The sequence below is a fragment of the Barbatula barbatula genome (assembly GCF_947034865.1).
Source record: "Barbatula barbatula genome assembly, chromosome: 5".
NCBI classification, from domain to species: Eukaryota; Metazoa; Chordata; class Actinopteri; order Cypriniformes; family Nemacheilidae; genus Barbatula; species Barbatula barbatula.
In genome coordinates, this window is record NC_136769.1 from 15,838,141 (window position 1) to 15,860,851 (window position 22,711).

Here is a 22,711-nt window from a genome sequence, read left to right on the forward strand (position 1 = left end):
CATTTTTGGGTGACGTGTCCCTTTAATAAAAGATTGTAGTTTAGTGATAATACCATGAACTGCATATGCCTGACACCATGTCTCTCTGGTGCTCACCTAGCATCAATTGCATTCTCAACAGTCAGGGGGGTGTAGATCTTCTCTCTCATGGTTTCCTATAAAAACACATAGAATAATGTGAAGGTGACATGTACCCTGAAGAACAGCTACAGTAAACACAACCAGCATACTACATCTGTGGCCACACAACACTAATCTCATTCTCAAATTATACATTTAAGGTCTTTTAAATAGAAAATATATTGCATTACATAGACTAGCATGGAGGCAGAATATGTTCTTCATTCACCTTACTTGAATATACTATCTGTATCTCAGCGGCATTAAAATTCTGATGTCAGTGTCTTAAAGCAGGTGCTTAATGGCTACATCAGATAAAGCCCAGTCCTGTAGAACCACAATATCACTGTCCAATTCAATTGAACTAAGGGGAAATTACTTTTGAGTATAGGCTGCTCCTGTTACAAACCGAAGACTTGATTGCTGTAATTAGAAGAATGAATTATATTACATTGAAGGCTTTACTCAGGTGTCACACTAGCCGTCATCAGTAGCAGCCCAAAGCACAACTTGACCATAGGACTGTGAACATTGATGAGCACTGGATGCATTTTGGACAAACTGAAACAAAGATTTTGAGTAAAGGCTCATATGCAAGGATTTTCGATGAAACACCAGGAACTGATGTGAGAAACTGAATGCGGCATGTTGATGATCCCCACCAGAAGAAATGGAATATAGAGACAGCTGAGGATTCAGCCCTTGATGCGTCAGATGGAAAATATGTGGAAGGTGAAAACAGGGAGTTCGTAAAGGAAATCTCGTTGGATGCATCTTTCTTTTCTGAAGCGTACTCGAAGTCAGACAATGTTGGAATATAACAGTGAGCTGAAAGACTACCTTTTGTTGGAATGGAGAAAAGTCCCAGGTTTGAATAGGACCAGACATTTGAATAATCTCACTATGGTTTGACAGACACTCGAGAGATATTCATATCTGTATATGTAATAAATTATACAAAAATTAGCTTATTTGGATACAAGTTGCTGACTGTACTATTGCTTAATAGTCACATGTGTCTTTTAATCAATAGGTACCAGGACACATTGTCCGCTAATCACTTATTATAACTGTGGCTGGTGTCAAATAGCATTCTGCTGAATTTGGTTATGTTCTTCTGATGCCGAACTGTGTCATATATGATATACTTTAAGTAGCATATAGCTCACTTTATCTTAAAATGATGGCTCTGTTTTTTTTTTGTGGCTGTGATCCATATAATAAGTTAGGAGTGGGATCTTTTTGCTGACCAATGGCAGACATTGTTATTCTTTTGCTTGTAGTTGCACAGAAATTACATACATCTCTTTTAAGCTTCAAGGGTCATGTCTCTCTTCTATACTAACGTGTTATTTTATACTTATGTGTTCTAGTATAATACTTGTACAGTAATACTCGTATAATACTGTAGTGTTTTCATAGTCAAAATATATTGAAGACATCGTCATTTCTCCAACATGCCTCATTTTAATGTATTTGAAAGCAGGGTAATACTGCATTAGACCTCTTGGTGGCACCCCTGCGGAGGGTTGGATGATATCTGGTGCACAACAAGGGACTGTAACACTGGCCGTGTTGGGAGGCTGATATGGCATCAGGGCTCTTGCTGTTTGTTCCTGCTCAGGGTTTTCCCTGACTGGGTTACACGGTTCCCATGGTAATATGGCTTGCTGCCCTGCCATTTTAAACTTGCAATGTTATTCTACCTGAGCAATTTGGGGCTTTTACGGACCATTTGCTGCTTTCATTGTGTGACTGCTTTTAAAAAGTCAAACCGAGCATGTGGCAGTTTAGTTATTTTCATATAGGACAAGAACAAAATGATGTAATGATAAATCCCCATATAACAGTGTGCTGACACTTAGCGGGGGGGACTGGCGTGAGGCCCGCCAGCAGTTCATGTGAGGTCGAGAGGTGAGTCACCTCTATTGTTGTTATCCTCGAGTGCAGACTTTGCAAACAGTGTCAGTTCATGTAGAACTCACAGTACACGGTGGCCCGAAACCACTAACATGAATGTATAAACTATATGTACCTATGTAAAAATGACTTTTATGTATTATAAAGCAAGACTTTCTTACCGTAACTTTGAAGGTGATGGACCTTTGTAGGCCCTCTGGGGAGATTTGCAGAAGTTCAGCCACCACTCTGATCTCCTGAGCACTCACAACTGATGCCATTTCCTGAGATTCAGTCTGTCAAGACACAGACACAAGTCAAACTTAATTCATCAAACCACTGAAACAGACCATTGTTTTATAATAAAGCAAAATTAAGGTGTGTGAAGTGTGATTTGAACTTGAGCTTCTACCTCATATCTCTCAAAGAAGACATTTCCAAGGTGGAGGATGGAAGACAGGACCCTGAAGATACTGTTCTGGTCTTCGGCACTGAAGTGAAGTATTTCCATGGCGCTGAGGAGCCTGCGGAAGTCCTCTCCGTCACTTTTGCCAGCAATCTCACAGTCTCCACCCTAACAGGCAACAAAACTTTGCGTAAGTAAGATAAATGAGCCATTTTTACAATAATCTAGAAAAGCACATCCTCACCTGATTGAGGTAATAGTACGTTTCTGCCTCTTGAAGGTAAAAAGACTGCTTTTGTTGCGAAGGAAGACCTGCCAGCATCTCATAAAAAATGTGATAGTTTCTTTCATCTTTGGCCTGAAAGAGAAAAATATGGAAATTAAGGATTAAGAATCTACATAGGCTACTCTAAAGGTCTACATTATTAGAGTAGTAAAGAATACCTGAAACACAATCCTGGACTTTTCAAGTAGATACTGTGAGGTTATGGCACCGCTGATTACCCCTCTGTTTGGAGCAGGAAAATCAGACATGCATTAATATGTAATTTGCAACTTAACCCATGCATGTACCAACAGTCATTTTAAGCAGGATGTTGACCTGTTATCCTCTTACAGTTGTAAGAGCACTCCAATGAAATGTTTCCTTTTGCTGGGTGTATCAATATCACAGTAAAGGTATACGATAATAAATGAACTTACTCTTCCATGAATATTTCCATGTATTTCCCAAATCGACTTGAGTTGTCATTCCGAACAGTTTTGGCATTTCCAAATGACTCTAAGAGTGGAGTTGCTTCTAGAATCTATAGATGAAAAGAACGAAAATAAAGGTCGCAAGAAAATAGCAATTATTGCCCGTGAATTGTAAACTACACTATTCAAACAGTATAAAAACATGTCTGTTTGAAGGGATGGTTCAACCAAAAACTGTATTTACTCTCCCTCATGTCTTTCCAAACCGGCATGACTTTCTTTCTTCTGCAGAACACAAAAGAAGATATTCTGAAGACTGTTGGTGACCAACAGAAAACCCTAACCCGCAGAACAAATAGAGTCATTATATAGGTTTTGAACGACATGAGGGTGAATAAATGATGACAGAGATATAAATGAGAGCAGAAACACACACATAGATGTATTACAAAACACACAAAATACAATACCTCAATCTGTATGAGAGCGTGTGAAGCAAAGGACAGGTAAAAGCCAAATTACAAAATGTGAATAAACAGTTCCTTAAGCAGAAGTTTGGCCGAGACTTCATGATTTAACACATACCTGCTGTGTGATGTTCTGTTTGTGATGTATTGCAGCTAAGTAGCGGAGAACCAGCTTTGTGGTCTCTGTTTTACCAGAGCCACTCTCGCCACTGAAAGAAAAAAAGAGCACATTTAGAGCACACAGTGAGTGAAACCCCCTCAAGGACCTGTTTAACTCCTTAACTGCATCCTAAAAATGCACCGAATGCGACTTGGCATGCAAAGATGCCACTCCTTGCGCTTTACTTGGCACTTAAGTAATGACCTAGGTGTGTGATCATCAGACAGAAGTGAAATCGAATGCTTGAGTGTGACTGCCTTTGAACACCCATGGGTGCATTTCACAGAGACATGATCTCACGGCCTAGACATCATTAGTCTTTCCTTACAGCTATCTTCGTCAGAGATAGGTTTAAAGTTTTCCAGATCACCAGCTGTGTAAAGTAGAACTGACACTGATGGTTCAATTTGCTTCAAAGACTACTTAAGGAGACCACACATATCTCTGATGTTTAAGCTCTGCCATTCTGGTCCATTTAAGTTGTATGTTTGATTAATGAATTTGCATTACGTGAGGTATGTGGATGTTCTCCTAAATAATTTCAAAAGACCTTACCTGATAATAATGCACTGGTTTTCTTTGGCATCCATCATTTTGGTGTAAGAGGCATTCGCAATAGCAAATAGATGTCTGGAAAAATTTAGAAAAAATGTGAATCCTTTTTAAATGAATGAATGAATGAATGAATGAATGAATGAATGAATGAATGAATGAATGAATGAACGAACGAATGAATGAATGAATGAATGAATGAATGAATGAATGAATGAATGAAAGCTTACGGTGGATTCTCTCCAAGCGCATGCCCTTTGTGTTGCAGAACCATGTCTGTTCCGTAGATGTTGAACATCTTGTAAGGGTTAACAGACACTAGGATACTTCCAATATAAGTCTTTAAAGAAGGACAAAGTACTTTTCATAATCTGTTTTCAAGTTTGAAATGTATAAAAGCCAAAATAATAGTCGTGTAAGAAAAATACAGAAAAGAAACCCTTTCATTTTAAATAAAAATGTTTTCAGAACACAGGCATCGGCATTATTCCAGGGCTTTGAAATCTACTTACGTATATCAAATTGCGCTCAAACCTTTTCTTCAAATTCAATAACACAGCACCTTCATGCAGCTCTCTAGAGAGATTTTTTATGAAAATAAAATTTCTTTAAAACATAAACATAAAATATTTTCAGTGTAAAACATATTAGAGATACTGAATAAACTGATGTTATGCAGTGTGGATGATTGTGGCTAACTATAATTATAACAGCAAACTATAATTTACATATTTAACGAATACATACTCAAGCTGTGTCATGTCCTCAATCCCCTCCTCCTCAGCACATTCTCGGTACAACATTGTAGGCAGACTTCGAATCGAGTACATCTAAAAAGCATATTATAGTACAAGATAAAGATCACAAACTGTATTTCACCAAAAATGACGAAGCCACTTTTAAAAGTTCAATGTGTATTTTGGGGAGTTTCTATTGTCAGATATGCTATATAATTTTTCATAACTATTTGTTCAGAGGTTTGTAAAGACCATACATAATGAAGCGATATGTTTTTATTAGCTTAGAGTGAGCTTTTTCTATCTACATACACCGCGGGTGCCCTTGCATGTAATTCACCACGTTGTTTCTACAGTAGTCCTAAACGGACAAACTGCTCTACAGAGCGTGTTTCGTAAATATATCATCTCCTTCAGCAAAGAATCGAAAACATGATGACATGTTTGTGCAGTGTCAGCCACCGTAGTCTTTAGAAGGTGAAGTGAGCCATTAGTTGCAATTTGCAACCTCACCCTTAGATGCTGCTCACCATTAGATGCTACTAAATTTCATGTACTGGACCTTTAACTCTTTTGTTACTTTAAAATGTATGATACCTGTGTCGCGATATAGCTGTTATGGCAGATGTATTTTGGTGCACAGTGGCGAATGTATTTGTCTTAAATTTATTTAAATTTAATACAAGTTATTTTCTATTTCAAAAGGATTTTTAGGTACCAAAGTCATCCAGGGTCAATATTGTTTAATATCCAGTCAGCATCCCACTTTTATCTTTTTCTTTCCAATTAAAAATGTCTCTGTAAAGATTTAGCTCATTGTTTTAGAATCCAATGCTTAAATCATACTTATATTATTGTCATATGGTTACAGATATCAGACTATCTACTAAGGAAACAAAATTAACATACATTTATGATTTTGACAAGCTAATATTGTTGTCAGGGACAGTCTATATTGCAATTAAAATAGCAACTGTATAGTCCTTTAGAAGGTAATTATATACCAGATAAGTTACCTTGTCATACCAGTTTCCTTGAGGTTCACCTTCCCTATCTGGTACCCATGCAGGCTCTGCGCTACCTATGTCCTGGCCAGGAAGCACCGGGATGACAAAATTCTCCAGTTCTTCATCCCTATACATGGACCATTTTGTGAGGTTCTGAACAGTATGATGAGGGAGGACTCTTTCTGAAGACCAGACATCATCTGGCTCATGAGGATCTATTATTTGATTTTGAGCCCAGTGTTCACCAGATTGACCATGAACCTGTGGGGTCACCACTGCATACCTTGGGTCGTCTGGAGATTGTCCCAATACTGCTGGCAGCTTGTAGGAGGCCTTGCGTAAGTTAGTGTTCATCAAGGCATTTCCCAGAAAGGGGGATGTGGCTGCTTGACTTTGATCTGGTTTACCTCTGGTCATGATTGACCCGTCAGGCAGTCTGTAAGAAGCCTTACGAAGATTCTGATTTTGAAGGGCGTTGGACAACATTGAAGGGGGAGTTTTCTCTTCTTTTGGATTTCTAAAAAGCCCAGATGTATTAGGTAAGCGATAGTTGGCTTTACCAACATTTTGTAATGCACTTGACAAGTGAGAGGAAATAGTTTGCTCTGGTTCTGGTTCAGAGGTTTTAGTCAGAATGGTTCCATCTGGGAGTTTGTAGGAAGCCGTACGAAGACTGGAATTCTGAAGAGCATTTGAAAGAAGTGAAGAGGATGGCTGTTCTGGCTGCTGGTTTCGGGAGAAAAGCGATCTATCGGGTAGTTTATACGATGCGTTACGTAGATTGACATTCTGTAGAGCACTTCCCAAGTAGAGTGAGGATTTTGCTATGTCAGCTGTTTGCTCAGTGCTATTAGACACAAGCGTTCCATCAGGAAGCCTGTAATTAGCTTTTCGAAGGTTTTGATTCTGAAGAGCATTAGACAACATTGAAGATGGAGCTGGTGGAGTTGGCTCATTACGTGATATTATGGTACCATCTGGGAGTCTATAGGAAGCTTTTCTTAGATTGGGATTTTGCAATGCATTTGACAGCACAGATGTTGCAATTTCCTGTCTCTGTCCTCCTAAATTCCTTGATATTATTGATCCATCAGGAAGACGAAAAGAAGCACCTTGAAGGCTCGGATTCTTCAATGCATTTGACAAAGGGGAGGAATGTACTTGTGCTTGCTGGAAAGGTGTTGGACTTCTACTTAGTGGAGAGGTGTATGATGCATTCCTTAAGTTTGGATTTTTAAGTGCATTTGATAACAGTGCTGTTTGTTGATCAGACTGTGACATTACCGGGGCATATAAAGATGTATTCCTCTGAAGAGGTGAGATGTATGAGGCACCACGTAACTGGGGATTTTGTAGAGCATTACTTAACACTGAAGAAGATTGTAAGATGTTCTGTGGTCCATGATGAGCTACCGGTGTTGGAGGTAAAGGAGATGTGCTTCTTTGCAGTGGAGAGGTGAAAGAGGCATTACGTAGGTAAGGGTTTTGCAATGCATTAGAGAGTGGAGAAGAGCTCTGATTAATAACCTGAACTTCTTGAGGTGCCTCTACAGAATGGGGAGAAGAAGGCCTTTGCAATGGAGAGCGATAATTGGCATTCCGGAGCAGTGGATTTTGTAATGCATTTGTTAAGCCTGGAGAAGAGCTCAGAGATACACTTTGGTAAACCTGAGGCATTGGAGACTTAAATCTTGGAAGAGGTGAACTTAAGACAGCACCACCAAGATTTGGGTTCTGCAAAGCATTTGATAAAAGAGGAGATGGACTTTGTTGAACCATCTGGGAAAACTGTGTTATTTCTTGAGGCTGAGGTGTACCAATAGGTGGAAATGGTGATCTAAGTGAGGCACGATTAATTATTTGATTATGGAGAGCATTTCTCTGAAGAGTAGATGAGAGGTTTGGTGATGTTGACCGTATAGATATTGGTGAACCAGCTCTCACTGAAAGCTGAGGTGATGGACATGGTGTTGGTACATGTCTTATAGACAGTTGTGGTGAAGGCATACCAGGTTGCTGTATTGGAACTTGTTGATGAAAAGGTGGAAGAGCACTCCTAACACCGGGGTGACTTTGCCCTCTTATTGACTGCCTGAGAGGTACAGGACTTATTGGTACTCTCACAACAGGACGCCCTCTCCCAACAGGTCTATGAAAACCCCTCTGGGGATTTGGTGTTCCAGGTGGAAAAAATCTCTTTGAGTCTTGAAAACCTGTAGGTCTTGAACCCTGTCTTGCCAACATTGGGGAAGATCTAGCACTTTGATTCAAAGCTCCTGTGCCCATGGAGGCATTATGGACAGAAGATCTAAATGGAGCAACATTTTGCAATTGAGGGGTACCATGACGATATTTCCTTTGCAAAATTGGATCAACAGGTGATGGCTTTACTGTTCCCATTGGCACTTTGTTGCCTCCAAGTCCTCTGAATCTACGTGTGGAGGAACGAGATGGAAGCTCTTGTGGTTCATGTTGAATTCTGCCAGAATATACTGATGCTGATGGGGACAGAGGACGTTGGGACCTAGAAACATGGGGAGATTTTGGTCTTGGAGATGCAGGTCTTTGGATGGGAGATGTGACTCTGCGGGGTGAATATGAAGAATTTTCCTCTGGAAACTGCTGGCCTATTGTTGGAGAAAGGGAGGGGCTCCTTCTCCTTAAAGAGCGTTTTGGTGAAAGAGAACCTTTCCTTATAGATCTTGAGGACATGAAAGACTCTTGATTGCCTCTCCCAATTGGCCTAAATCTAGATTTTATTGAAGGGGCAGGGCTAGTTTGAACATTTTGTCTTATGGCTGGTCTAGGAGAAGATGGAGAACTTCGCCTTCTCATTGAGCCCCGTGGAGACATTGGAGGACTTTCTCGTCCATTAACAAGAGGAGAACCAAAAGGCTTTCTTTGAGGTGTTGGAGATTTTCCCCTTAAAGAAGTCATGGGTGATGGTACTTGCCTAGATGGTTGTGGAGAAGAGGGTGGGCTAAATTTTCTCCTTTGCATGGGAGAAAATTGTCTTTGTGCATTATTATTGTATGATGGTGGGCCAAACTTTCTAGACTGCCTTGGCGAGAACCTTGGACCCATTTCCTCATATACCTCATGTCTTTGGCGAAGAACAGGGCTGCGTGGACCAGGTAAAAAATTGCTTTGTCTTAAGGAAAGCTGTGGTGAAGGTAGATGATTTAAATGTCTCATTGTTGTTGGTTGGACATTTTCTTGTGGAAAATCAAGCCTCTGAAACATAGGATCTGCATAAGCTAAATGGGGGGTTACTGCATCGCTTAAAGTGGGATCAAATCTCCTTGCAGACAGAATAGGAGATGCTGGTGTTGAGAGCGGAATGGGCCCAGGTCCAAAGGAATGTCTGCTTGGGACAGGTGACACCTGCATTGGAGATGGAAAGGGTCTTGCTTGAAGAACAGGGGAGGTTGGTATTTGACGTGATCGATAAAAAATGGGACTACTTGGTGGTACAATAGATGATGGTGTTTGCTGGATAAACATGGGTGTTTGAGACAATGACGTCTGTACAGCGTCCTGTTGCTGTGGAGTGTATAAAGGAAATCCCACAGGTAAAGAAAAATGCTGGTTGTCAAGCTGGTCTGTAAACATCTCAAGATCATTTCTCTGGATCTGAGGCATTGGGTTTGCAATTTCCAGTCTTTCTTTTCCAAACATTTTAACTTGTGGCCTTGGGAACCTGAATGACTCTTCAGTCATTATTCCATCTGTTGGTGTGTGCACAAATTCATTGCCGTACATTTCTGCGGTGGTTACCATACTTGGTTCTGTTGGTTCCATGACATTCTCTACCGTGTACATAAATGGCTGGTAAGCAACCAACTGAGGGTCAAGGTAAACTGCAGTCGGATCTCCACTGTAGCTGTACTGGTTTTGATGGTATACACTTGGATAACCTGAATACATATAGGCATCTGAAACACCTTCATAGTGGTTATAATAATTTGGCTGATCAACATAATACTCAGACTGTTCTGGATAATATCCATAGTCATAGTATTCTCCATCATTCCCAATGTAGCCAAAATCATCTTCGATAGCAAAACCCATTTCATCATAGTATTCCATACCATCAACAGGGTACCCATATTCATCCATTCTCTGGTGCCTGTAGTCATAGTCCATTCTATCATCATTGTACCCATATGGTTGCCTTCCATCATACTCATCATAATAGTCCTCATCATAATAGTCATATCCATCCTCATACATGGGATCATTATATTCATTCTCCTCATCATAGAAGCCATATTCATCTTCAGGATAATCATAAAACTCGTGGTCTTCTTCAAAGTAGTCATACTGATGTGGTCCTCTGAAGTGCCCTTGGCTGTCCTGATTCCTGCCCCTATATCGCCCACTAGGGTTATTTCTGCTAAAACTGTTTTGAGCATCATCGTCTTCCTCATAACTAAACTCACCCTCATCATATTCATATCCTCCATTCTGATAGCCATGATCTTGGTTTATGCTCGACCGGCCATAACGAACAGAGCGGCCCAATTGTCTAGATGTTTTGGATATGAATTTATTAGTTAGCCAATTAGCTGCTCCTGATATTTTCCCCAGAGCCCATCCCTTACTTTTGAATCGCTCAACTCCTGTTTTCTTTTTACTGAAGAAGCCTTTAAATTTGCCTCCAAGCCCTGACGTTGCCGCTGCAGTTTTATTTGCCTTTCCACCAATATTGAGCAATAAAAGCGATTTCCCACCCTCTTCCTTTTTACCTTTCTCCTCATCTGGTTTTGACTTCCCAAAGCCTGAGAACAACTTTGATGTACTTTGAAATGCCTTCGGCATCATGCTTTTCTTTTTCTTGCTGCCTGATAATCCCAGGAAGAGCCTAGATGTGCTTTTTAACCCTCTTTTAGATTGTTTGGGAGCTTGCTTTTGACCATTCTTCTGACCCTGAAGGGAGAAGCCCATCATAGCCGAAGAGGCTCCTTTCAGATTGATTTCCTTCATTTTACCTAGCTGTATTTGTGGTTTCTTTTCCTCAGGTTTGAATCCTGATACAGCTTTGGATGCAGCCTTAATGTTAGCACGCTTACCAGTTTTTGGATCAGCAGCTGGTTTGCCTAAAGTTTTCATTGCCATTGCTTTAGATGCTCCCTTGAGTGCAGCTTTTCCTTTCCCCCGTTTACCCCCATCATCCTCACTCTGTACATCCTCTTCATCCACTGCCTCGCTGTCATCGACCTCGCTCTTCTCTGCCTCGGAGGCTTCCTCGGATTCACTTGGAACTGCTTGCTTGCCTTTTCCCTTTCCTTTCTTCGGATCTTCTTTCCCTTTGCCTTTAGCAGGCTCTTTACCTCCTTTCCCTGCTTTCTTATCATCTTTCCCTCCTTTTGTTTCTTCTTTTGTCTCCGGTGCCTTTCCTTTGTCACCTTTCTTAGGTGCAGCTTTATCTCCTTTCTTTGGTGGCATTTCTTTGTTCTGCAAAATTCATGCTAATGCATGTCACTGAATTAAAAATGGACGGTCAGTGAAAAAGTAAAACAATAAAACAAATGTTCCATGTAGAAATCATGTTCAAAACAGCATGTGCGTCAAGATAAAGTGCAAATATAAATAGATCTCTAGTTTCACAATGTCTTATATCATGTCTTATTTAGTCTCTTGATTCTCTCATTTCCAATAAAAAAAGACAAAAAGCTAATTCTTCTGTTTAGGACTCTACCTTACAGGTGTCATTCCTCTCATTTATCTTATTCCTCTCAAACGTCCAAACAGGTATTTATCTTATTCCTCTCAAACGTCCAACAGGTGCTTGTCCTTGGCTGTAGTGCTAATTTTGGCAAAAGATTTGCCAAAAAAGTATTTTTGTCCACTATAGCTGGCATCCATGAATGTCCGTATATCAGTTCCAGTTAGTTTTTTCCTTCAGTGAGTTTTGCAGGTAGAGTCATTGAAGAGCTCCAGACGCATGTGTCTGCAAATATGTGTGGGTTCCCCGTGATGGTTGCAAAGGGCACCTTAAATGTATCAACTACACTGACTTAGAGTAACATTATCTCTGTAGCTCATTCCTGTATAAATAATGCATGTTGGCTGAGCTGTTACTAAACTGTGTCTGAGAACATTATCAAAATCCACGGAAATATGGTAATGATCCTGCATGAAGAGGAATCTCTTCTCCATAACAATCGAGGTGGGTTAAATACATGATGATGTTATAGGGAATTAGAAAAATGTTTTGCAAACAAAAGTGATACTTTGATTCAGTGCAAAGACACTGGATGCAAAACCACATAGCAAATATTGAACATAGAAAGAAACAAAGCAAATTTTGTGTGCTAACGGAAGTTTTAAAAAAATACTAGTTGAAAGTGAAATGTGTTTTTTATAGATACAGAAGTTTATCTAATTCAGAGGTTTAGTTTAAATCCTTCACAAAGTAAATACAGACATATATTTAACCTTTGCTTGTAAATGTCAAGTCCCATCTAAAACAAACAATAATACTTCTTTTTAATTTTGTTACATTTCTTGCTTTAGTAAGTTTGACTTGAAGATTTGAAAACCATACGGGTGCCTACATACAATATTATCATGATACCTTTCCGCTATGTCGACTTTTTAAAAAATGTAATAGTTATCATTGACATTCACACACATTAATATATCGTATATTAAGCCGAGGGGTCACTGTTGACCACTTAATAATCCAAGAGTTCATGACTCTAGTAGGAATAAATTCTTAATGACTGGTCTGTATTCAGTTCACTGAGAAATAATGAAATGTTAATCGGAAAAGCTCTAAATATAGAGTAACCCCACTTATTGTTAACCTCAGATATTTACCCTCACATGCATAAATGTACAATAAAAACTACGCAAGTATGTTATAATTACATTGAATAGATTATTATGCTGTAACTATCAAAAAGGTAATATGTCTGTGCATGCATAAAGCATGGGAAATGTTCTATTGAGCAATTCAACTGTGATAAAATAGTGGGATTAAAACACTAAGCGATTCCCATTAAGCGAATCTGTAATAACAGCTTCTTAACTGTCAACATAATTATGATCATAAAATACAAATAAATAATCATTATAACTAGTTAGGTTGTCCTGTTTCATTCCAACATTACATGACACGCTTGTCCTAAATAACTTTTCAGCATGTATATGTCTTCACTTACAGCTGAATTTAACCAAATATTATAAGGGGTAAACCAGGCAAAGACACATAGCTGTGAAGACACATAGCTTAGCCACCAGGCCAGACGTAACGTATACCCAAACCTTAATCGAACCTGTTTAAATCTAAGCCTAGCTATTTACCTAGACCAAGTGCTGTATAGGGTTACAGTCAAGTGGTTTGGGAAGGACTGGATTCAATTTCAAATGGTCTTGAAATAGTTAGAAGTGTGCTATATTTATTTGTCCAAATCGTAAATGTCACATAAATGTTTTCAACGTGAAATAAAAAATACAGTCCATTAAAATACAGTCCATTTTCATTTGTATGTTTAATATGAAGGTTGAAGTTGCGTAATGCAAAACAATAAAGTTACATCACACTAGTTTAAATCAAAGGAAATACATCAAGGAAACAGTGTTGATACGTTTCATGATTCTCCAAATGTTTGTCAACGCAGCAATTAATAAATAAATAATGAGGGGAACCCTCAGCAGGGCACCTGGGGTCAAATTAACATGCTTTGCCCTATATGGCTAAATGCTTACAAGATAAAAATAAAACATATAATACTAATAAGATAATGGAGAAAATAAAGGATGTTGGTCACCATCATTGTTCGATTACGAACATTCTTCAAAATATCTTCTATTGTGTTCTACAGAAGAATGGCTGTCACACTGGTATGAAATGGTGGGTAAATGATGACAGGATTTTAATTGTTGAGGGAACTATCCCTTTAAAATAACTAAACAATATTCTAGCATTTTTAACAAGACCAAAGCCACACATTAAACTGACACACACAACTATAATTTCAGACAAATGTAAGGTTTTTAAAAGCTTACTGGTACATATTAACAATCAATGTTTTTGTAAACATTTTTATAAAAGCATATTAAAAGAATAACGCCGCCCAATTGAAAATGTCATGGTTTACTCACCCTCATATTGTTCCTGACATGATATTGTTCCTTGCTTTTCTGTCACACAAATGATATTTTCTACATTTTGACAACCTCAGTGTACCCAAATCATCTTCTAAAAGTTCATATTTTTCTAAAATTTAGGACACACAGCCCTCTACTATTGTATGATGTAACATAAAAATAAGATTTCCTTCCAACCCATGAGTTCACTGCTGGACTAACACACATTGCAAAAAAAAGCTCTCTACCTTCAGGCAAACACTCAACAGATGTGAAATAAAAGCATTAGTAGTTAGACTTTAAGCTTATAATCAACATGTCTCTTTCTATGATATGAACACAATGCATCACACCACACATACGCTGAGAAGATAGCAGACAAATATAATTTTTTTATTCTGAAAACACAAGCCTGTCTCTGGTTGCTAAGCAAACAAAGTGCATCACTGTCAGAATTAAAAACCTGTATCCCACAACTCACACAATGACACGCAAATTGAATGGTTGCTGTATTACTTACTATGTACCATTTGAAATGTCAATGGCCTGGATTAAACTCTTGAGTTTACGAATGCAAATAAACAAGCTGCGTATACAATTGCGTATTTTTTTACATGTTCAAGTGGTCTTCGCTAATGATTAAAGGGATAATTCACCCAAAAATGAAAAATCTGTCATCATTTAGCCTAATCTCATTTGACTTGTTCCAAATCTGTACACATTTCTGTTCTGATGAACATTGACCATAGAAGGAAAATGGCTTTATATTGTCTTTGTTCTGGTGAACACAACCAAACTGTTCTATGGCGCCTTTGACTACCATTGTAATTTTCCTACAATGGTCAAGGGTGGCCAGTTTAGTTACAAGCAATTGTCTAAATATCTTTCTCTGTCTTCAACCAAACATAAAAAATGTATACAGGTTTGGAACAACCAAAAAAATGAGTAAATCATGACAGAATTATTTGAGTGAACTATCCCTTACAGTAAGTGCAATACTAGTTTTTCAGCAGGGGGCAGCAAAGCTCTTTGGATCAGCTAATTTACAGCTGTGCACTTTATATATGAAAGTCGTGACAATAATTATAGGCCTAATATTACAAATAATCTCTTGCTTCATGCTTTCTTCTTCAATACCATTAAAAGCATCTATAAAAGTGTAAATGTTAAAAAAAAGTCACCACTTGTAGCCTAAAATCTAAAACGTGTGTACTTTGATATCATTGTATGCTGTTCTGCTTTCATGAGGTCCTTTTATGTGAATAATGACCTCAGCCAGTTTGTCTCACTGAACAATCTGGTAAATAAAATAATTTACTGAAATGTTCATTGTGGAAGCAAACATAGACTGAAAGACTAAAAACATCAAATAAATCAAAACACCATATAAGCAATAGGGCAAAGCTATTATAAATGTAACAGGCAATTCCACAATTATGTGTTAAATTGTTACTTTACTGTCATCTTTTGAGTCTTACCGACCAACTTACAGAGACTCTCTGGTTTCTCATTGGTACAGTTTGTTCCAGAAAGCTCACACTTCCACTAACTTTTTTAAGTACTTATTCAAAAAAAAGCATCTTGTTATTTTTTTTCATTTGGCTCTTAAAAAAATGTCCCTAGCTGAAAAAAACGCTGATATTAAATTGGCTCTAAAGTTAAAAAAAAGTGCAACCGTTTACCATGTCAACCCTTATCGCATAAAAAAGCCGTAGTCAAAACAGTATTATAACAAGACATTACTTCAAGCAAATAACACATCCCAATGAAGCTCTTAAACCCAAAGCACACTAGCCCTGAAGCCAAACACACCCCCACACACTGAACCATATGGTCCCAGCATCAAGTGTCACATCCACAAGCGTAGCTCATTGGCAACGCACTCTTACCGTTATTTTTCCATCCGAACTCATTCAAAACAACTCCAGCGATCCTCAAGTTATTCCAAAACAGTCTCTTGCCATCCTGCTCATCATTTTAGCACTTTCAAATGTAGGCCAATTACACAAGAGCCATCAGGCCTGAAGTGGAACAGCCTTCCAACAGCTTGACAATTCCCCACTCCACACTTGTCTGTCGGGTTGTACAGCCCGAGTGCCTCAGCATACATATTTAATGTCATCTATTATGCTAGTTTTCTGTAATGAATAGAGTAGGCAGCTCTAGGTTTTCAGACAGTAACAGCCCACATCTTTTGAGTATAAAAAGTGCCTAAGAGTCATGGTCCAAACACAGCAGACATTAACTTGTTAGCTTAACGCTTCTGCAATAATGGACAGAAGACCTCACCCTTTATCATGGGTGTGTTTTCGAGGTATTGGCTTCACAAGAAGATACTTTATGCTGGACTCAGTAAAATGACTCATGCATTGAAATAATGTCAGTTCTGTTGTCTAAAATATCCTAATTTAACAAAGAAATAGTCTTGGCTTAAGCTTAGCCTCTATCAATCAAAACACTCTGACATGTCAGTTTCTGTAATTTCTACCTCTCCATGAAAGTATAAGGAGCTATGAAATGCCAGTGGTTATCTGTGGTAAAATATTACAATGTTTCCACCTGTCAACAAATGTGTTTTGTACTATTTATAATCATTTTAACTATGAACACTGAGAAAAATGAACACACCTTGAGATACTTGTACAATGAGTATATCCTCCAACTCCGAGGCCACGGCTGAACTTCTCTAGCTGTTTAAAGACAAGTGTGCTTCAGGTAAAGGTGAACTTTGATCTTTTTGACACTACGTCAGTAAAGTCGGTTTTAGGGGCTTGTAAACGCTGAACAATCTATGGACAAGTCAACCTTTTATTATCTTAAACATTTTCAGAACTTAAAGTAACCAGTAAATACAAAGGGATGCAAACAGCCAAACACTAATTTAAAGATTTTTTCCAATGAGCATAAGCCATGTCAGCATTTAGGTACCCAAATCAGGGAGACCCGTAATCGTGTTCAGGGGTGGGTTCCGGGGGTTCTAGGGGCTGTTCTCAAACAGTTCCAGTCTCCGTCCAAAACAGAAGTGTTGACAGTAAAAGACAGGTTAATTTATTTGTTAATCTTCCTTTAATTTAGTTACAACAATTTAAATTGGCACTGGGGGGAACAGGTCACCCAAAAATAGAGGAACCGGAGAAACTGCCTCTTTAAGCTTCCTGAAACATTCTTATCCCAACATGACTAAATGTTCCAAAGATCATACAGTGACATACGCACAGGAAGTCTGACCTTTTTAACAAGGGTGTTAAAAGGGTCAATGTCACCGATTTAGAGTTCAAGATTTTCAATGTGCTCTCAAATTATGGGACCCCCATTCCCCAAATGTTCAATCCAATGAATTAAGAAAGCTTTATTTCATTGTATGAATACTAGTAATCAACAATTTGAACGTTTTTTATTTGAATGAGAATTACCAGGCAGATTATTTTCATAAAACAAAATAAAGAATTTGTAGTCTTGAGCAGTCTTGACTTTTTCAAGTCGTGAAAAAGTTGTTGTTGTATTAACAGGAAAATCTTCTTTTACCAGCGTGTCAAACATTCTGTTGATGCTGTAGATGATTCTTTATAGGACTAGATTTTATTTCTTTACAATCTGAATGACATCCTCATGTTCCATGATGTGTGTAAGTCCTACTCTCTGAGGACTATATTTTGTGCTTGTTCCCTGTGATCCAAAACGAAAAAAGGGTTTTAGAAAAACTGTGCATAGAACAGCAGCAGTCCAAAAGTGCATGTTTCACTTAAGATCTTACCCAGACAAGTGCGTACTTGAACTGGCTCGCTAATGTCCTGTGGATTCTGTGGCACTGGAAGAAACATGAATTACAGTCATGAATCTGATACATGCTTGTGATGCTTTCACTATATTATGATTCTTATCTATTTTAAATGTTGTTTTGTGAGGCTTAAATTCAGGAATAGCAAATTGTAGACTTACCACATGTTCAACTGATGCTCCTCGTCTCATGATTATAGGGTCACCAAAATCTGGCCGTGCTAAACAACAACAAAAAAATAAGAAAAAAATGCTTGCTTATTTAATACAAAATGTATAAATCAATAGTAGTACTTTTAGTGCGTAAGCTATTTCGTATAATTCAATTATCAATTAATTTAAAAAAAGTAAAATATAAGTGGTCCAAATGATTTTTTAGACAATTTTTTTCACTATTGCATAAACTGAATGTTCAAAATGCTTTTTATATTTAGGGTTTCGAGCCCAACCGGTTAAGACACTTTCATTCAGAAATTTACTCCGGCACGGAAAGTTCCATGCTGTGTCTCTCTGATACTTTTAAATGCTCCACACACTGCCAACATGTTTGCTGCATTAATAAAGCGTGTCTCTCTCTCTCTCTCCCTGCGCTGGTTGCTGCTTGATCATATCACACGTAATGTGATAAAACATGCTTTTTTGCCATTTTCGGCCAAATATTTTCGGTTGCAGAACATTCGGTGCATCCCTAAAAAAACAGTTACATTTTTAAAGTGCAGAACAGTGCATCACTCGCAACTGCTTAAAAATGGAAAATGAAACACACCTCCTCTTTTCTTGGTATATAGGCAGATCAGAGATAGATATTCCCATAACTGCTCCAGGAGGTAATCTAGATTCAGTTTCATGCCACAGCTGATGACCACACTGTTAGCTCTACGAGCAAGACGATCCACGTCCTCTATAGCAATCTGGTCCACTTTGTTGTACACCTGCAAAATCACAATATAAGTCTCAAATTGACAAATTGTGACATCAAACTGTACCTTGAATTAAAATGTATACTTACATATAAACAAGGCATGTACACTCTGTTGCCCACAATGACATCAATAAATTCATCAGGGGTGCTGTCCTCTCTAAACAAAACCTCTGCGTTGAATATTTCTAAAGTCAGGTTAAGGCAGATTTTCGACTCTTTTCACATTGCATTTAGAAGTTGACAAAATGTTACTAAAGGATACTGTATTCGTGAAGAATAAGCTGAACAAGTTTCTCAGAGCAATGTGTGAGTGGAACCGTTGAATTGTAGGATAGTCCACCCCCTTTTTTAGGCTGCAAAATATTTTTTTAATTAGAAACACACCTTGTTTGAAGTGTGTAAGCGGTGTTTAAATGTAAACAAATGTAGTATATTCGTTTAGAATAGCACAACGCACCTTAAAGTAGATATTTGGTTTGGGCCGGTTGAGTCTGATGCCAACAGTCTCCAACTCTTTTTCCAGAAGCTCCCTGAGAAAAAGAACAGGTAAATTAAAAGAAAGTCAGGGGGAGTCTGCGTGCTGAAGACAGTAAGCTACAGCTGACCTCTGAACCTCTCCTTTGGTTGCATCCAACATCATGATGACCACATCTGCAGTTCTGGCCACAGCAATGACCTGTCTGCCCCTACCCTTACCTAAAAGAAAAGAAATTACGAGATGAGAACTAATTTGGCATGAAGTCAGACATACAAATTCACATTCCTTATAAAATTAAAATGAACACACCTTGTGCTGCCCCTTCAATGATACCAGGTAAATCTAGCAGCTGTATGTTGGCACCTTTATACTAAAATTGTAAAGCAAATAAAGCCCAACTCTCAATCTTTCAGAAATGACAATAATGAACTTCAAAAAAGAATTCAAAACACACACACCTCAATGACACCCGGAATGCAGGTCAGTGTGGTAAATTCATACGAAGCCGCTTCACTTTCCGTTGATGTCATTAAACTGAGGAAAGTAGACTACAAAAAATGCATCCATTAGAGCTTGTCTGAAACATTGAATTATGTGCATGCCATGCAGATAACACCGTTACCTTGCCAACAGAGGGAAATCCGATTAGAGCCACTCGAGCATCACCAGATTTCATAACATCAAAGCCTTCACCTTTGGCACCAGCTGACTTTGAGGGTTCTAAAAGCTGAGCTCTGTACTTGGCTAGCTTTGCCTTCAATAAACCCAGATGATATTCAGTCGCTGCAAAACAAGTTCATAAATGGCCAGGAGTCCCACGCTGAGCAGTAAACAGATAAAAGTGCACCATGCTGTAATCACGAGACATACCTTTATTCTTCTGGGTTCGAGAGATTTCTCTCTCTATTTCTGCTATCTTGTCCAAGATCCCCATTGTCAATGAAATGTGATGTGTTCTCTAATGTAATGCCTGTGAAAGGTGAAGTGACACAAAATAATGTCAGTCGAGCTGCACAGACCACCCGCTCTCTAGTTACGTTGTCAGTAACACGCTAGGCTAGCACACACTTGAAAAACGTATCACTTAACACTATTACGGACTTAACTGTCAAACAAACATCATCACAAAAACATAGTTTTCAAATTCAATATTTCATCAAGTCTATGATGTTGTCAATCGTGTCTTGACAGAAAATAATGTGTGTATAATTACAGTTTGGGGCAGCCCGAACTGTGCAGCATGTACTGCTGGTGACATCACCATCCGGCGGCACACGGCGCTGCACGGAACCTACTCCGACGAGAAACAAATTCCTTGACGTTTAGTTCCTACGACGCAAACGTGAACGATAACTAAACAATAATGCGACGAGCGATGCATTTTCAAAGACTCTTATTTCTAGATTGAATTGATTATTGACACACGATGACACGACCGACAAGTGTTCACCAAACGTTGAGATGGCGCTTCGCAGCTCATCACGCGCGAGTGGAAACCACAGGTGGAAAGAAACATGGCAGCGCATACAGAGTCCCAATCGTCCACACGTAACCCCGCTGGTATGGAGGGTTTCTCGTTCCCTGTGTCTGGACGATTACCCGAGGAGAGCACGGGGAAAGACCAGGCCGCTGTCGGTGAACGGACAAAGAAACCGTGCAGAGCGTGTACAGACTTTAAATCATGGATGAAAATTCAACAGAAACCGACGTCTCCAATCTCTCTGCAGGTGAAGACACCTCTGATTATATACACCTGTACCTAACGTATATTAGAATGTTGCTATTTATGATTTAATCGTATGGATCTGTATTTGTTGACAATAAACCATGAATAACATAGATTTAAATGTCAAACAACCCCAGTCAATATGAGTACTTTTAAAGAAGTACTAACATTTACCATTTAACTAGTCTAATAGAAAGAGAAAGAGAAATAGGCAGAAAAACGTTTAACTTTAGCATATTTGTTTGTGTCGTAGGTATTAGATAAAATAGGGACCCACTACATTCTTCACTTTACACTTTAATCAGTCCATATGTGTGTGAATAATCTCTCGTGATATATTGAACAGGAAACCAGATCAGCAGAGACTGAAAACCCAGTAGAATGTCCTCTGGATAGAGAAGAGTTGGGCAGGAACTCATGGTCCGTTCTTCACAGTATGGCGGCTTACTATCCAGATGCCCCGTCCACATCACATCAACAGGAGATGAGTCAGTTCATCAACCTCTTCTCAAAGTTCTTCCCTTGTGAGGAATGTGCAGAAGACTTGAGATCAAGGTTGTGATTATATTATATTTGTTTCATGTTTGTTCTTTGCCTCAGTGTTAAAAGTCCAGTGTGTATTTTTGGAGGATCTGTTGACAGAAATGCAATATAATATACATAACTATGTGTTCAGAGGTGTATAAAGACCTTACATAAGGAAGCTTTATGCTTTTATTACGTTATAATGAGCTATTTCTATCTACATGGAATGTTGTTTCTACAGAGCATGTTTTTTCTTAAAAACGTTATTTCCTGCAAAGAAGCGAAGACGTGACTACATCTTAGTCCTGTGTCATCGTAGTGCTTTGAAAGGGAGGGTGGAGTGAGCCGTTGGTTGCAAGTTCCCAACCTCACCACTAGATGCCGCTAAATCTCATACACTGGACCTTTAACGGCATTTTTGTTATAGGACATAATGTTTAATGATATTCTTTCTCATCAGATTGAAAACAGATCAGCCAGACACTAGCAACCGGCACAACTTGTCACAATGGCTGTGTCGCCTACATAATGGCATTAATGTCCGGTTAGGCAAGCCGGAGTTCGACTGCAGCCGGGTGGATGAGCGATGGAGAGATGGCTGGAAGGATGGATCTTGTGATTGACCACCTCGTATGCTTAAATACAAGCCTAATCCATCTTTAAGTAAAAATGGGTTACAGTGCCACTGCCAAGTGTGCGTAAAGAGTTCACCCAAAAATGAAATTCTGTCATTATTTACACATATCTTCTTTAGTGTTCTGCAGAGAAAAGAAAGTCATACAGGTTTGAAACTATGAAAGTGTGAGTAAATAATGTCAGAATTTTCATTTTTGGGTGAACTATCACTTTAAGAGTATGCTAATTGAAAAAAAGTCAGAATTTTCATAGGAACAACAGTTGCTACAATTGTCTATATGATATTTCAAGCATCAAGTTTGTCTGTAAGATTGTGGTTTTAAAACAGTTGAACTCTGTCAGTGAATGGAAAAAGTCAGTCTCAGGAGAGCCGAATTGTGTAAAATTATTTTATTTGTTTATAGGTATCAATAAAGTATATGTTATATGAAATATATCACCAATTAATGGGTAATTCTTTTTACCTCCTTAATAAATAAAAAATCTAGCCTACAAATCTAAATTGC

General features: G+C 38.6%; 3 protein-coding genes across 6 annotated transcripts in view; 1 reads left to right on the forward strand and 2 right to left on the reverse strand.

Moving 5' to 3' along the window:
* The window catches only part of myo15aa (myosin XVAa), a 36,156-nt gene extending 19,333 nt beyond the window's left edge, over positions 1-16,823 (reverse strand). The window contains exons 1-12 of the mRNA XM_079457455.1: positions 16,770-16,823; positions 5,048-5,130; positions 4,813-4,876; positions 4,531-4,640; positions 4,304-4,378; positions 3,707-3,797; positions 3,128-3,231; positions 2,870-2,933; positions 2,670-2,783; positions 2,432-2,593; positions 2,202-2,315; positions 97-155 (exon numbers count right to left, since the gene is read on the reverse strand). Of these exons, the coding sequence (XP_079313581.1) occupies positions 97-155; positions 2,202-2,315; positions 2,432-2,593; positions 2,670-2,783; positions 2,870-2,933; positions 3,128-3,231; positions 3,707-3,797; positions 4,304-4,378; positions 4,531-4,640; positions 4,813-4,876; positions 5,048-5,130 (1,040 nt within the window). The 5' untranslated portion in view covers positions 16,770-16,823. The remainder of the gene's footprint in view (positions 1-96; positions 156-2,201; positions 2,316-2,431; positions 2,594-2,669; positions 2,784-2,869; positions 2,934-3,127; positions 3,232-3,706; positions 3,798-4,303; positions 4,379-4,530; positions 4,641-4,812; positions 4,877-5,047; positions 5,131-16,769) is intronic.
* Positions 16,824-17,518: 695 nt separating this feature from the next.
* On the reverse strand, positions 17,519-21,075 carry drg2 (developmentally regulated GTP binding protein 2). 4 transcript variants are annotated; one of them, XM_079457609.1, is made up of 14 exons: positions 20,755-21,075; positions 20,532-20,609; positions 20,189-20,288; positions 19,941-20,101; positions 19,777-19,866; positions 19,628-19,688; positions 19,446-19,536; positions 19,298-19,370; positions 19,103-19,193; positions 18,928-19,025; positions 18,685-18,850; positions 18,081-18,139; positions 17,896-17,949; positions 17,519-17,807 (listed from the first exon to the last, which is right to left on the reverse strand). In XM_079457609.1, the coding sequence occupies exons 3-14, from the start codon at positions 20,250-20,252 to the stop codon at positions 17,721-17,723; spliced, it is 1,095 nt and encodes a 364-aa protein (XP_079313735.1). In that variant the 5' UTR covers positions 20,253-20,288; positions 20,532-20,609; positions 20,755-21,075; the 3' UTR covers positions 17,519-17,720. The 4 variants fall into 4 exon arrangements, with proteins under 4 accessions (XP_079313735.1, XP_079313736.1, XP_079313737.1 ...); XM_079457610.1 differs by having other exon boundaries at positions 20,769-21,063; XM_079457611.1 differs by having other exon boundaries at positions 20,918-21,038.
* gfer (growth factor, augmenter of liver regeneration (ERV1 homolog, S. cerevisiae)) lies at positions 20,617-22,704 on the forward strand. The gene is made up of 3 exons (XM_079457612.1): positions 20,617-21,045; positions 21,391-21,599; positions 22,030-22,704. Exons 1-3 carry the CDS (start codon positions 20,833-20,835, stop codon positions 22,190-22,192), a joined length of 585 nt encoding a protein of 194 aa, XP_079313738.1. The 5' UTR covers positions 20,617-20,832; the 3' UTR covers positions 22,193-22,704.
* The last annotated feature ends 7 nt before the right edge of the window (positions 22,705-22,711 follow it).

Coding starts and splice junctions, on each gene's coding strand:
- drg2 (XM_079457609.1), bottom strand. CDS start 20,252: ATGGGGATCTTGGACAAGATAGCAGAAATAGAGAGAGAAATCTCTCGA. Junction 18,851..18,927: donor TGTACATGCCTTGTTTATAT/GTAAGTATACAT, acceptor GTGATTTTGCAG/GTGTACAACAAAGTGGACCA. Junction 17,950..18,080: donor GAGCATCAGTTGAACATGTG/GTAAGTCTACAA, acceptor TGTTTCTTCCAG/TGCCACAGAATCCACAGGAC.
- gfer (XM_079457612.1), top strand. CDS start 20,833: ATGGCAGCGCATACAGAGTCCCAATCGTCCACACGTAACCCCGCTGGT. Junction 21,046..21,390: donor CGTCTCCAATCTCTCTGCAG/GTGAAGACACCT, acceptor TATATTGAACAG/GAAACCAGATCAGCAGAGAC. Junction 21,600..22,029: donor GCAGAAGACTTGAGATCAAG/GTTGTGATTATA, acceptor CTTTCTCATCAG/ATTGAAAACAGATCAGCCAG.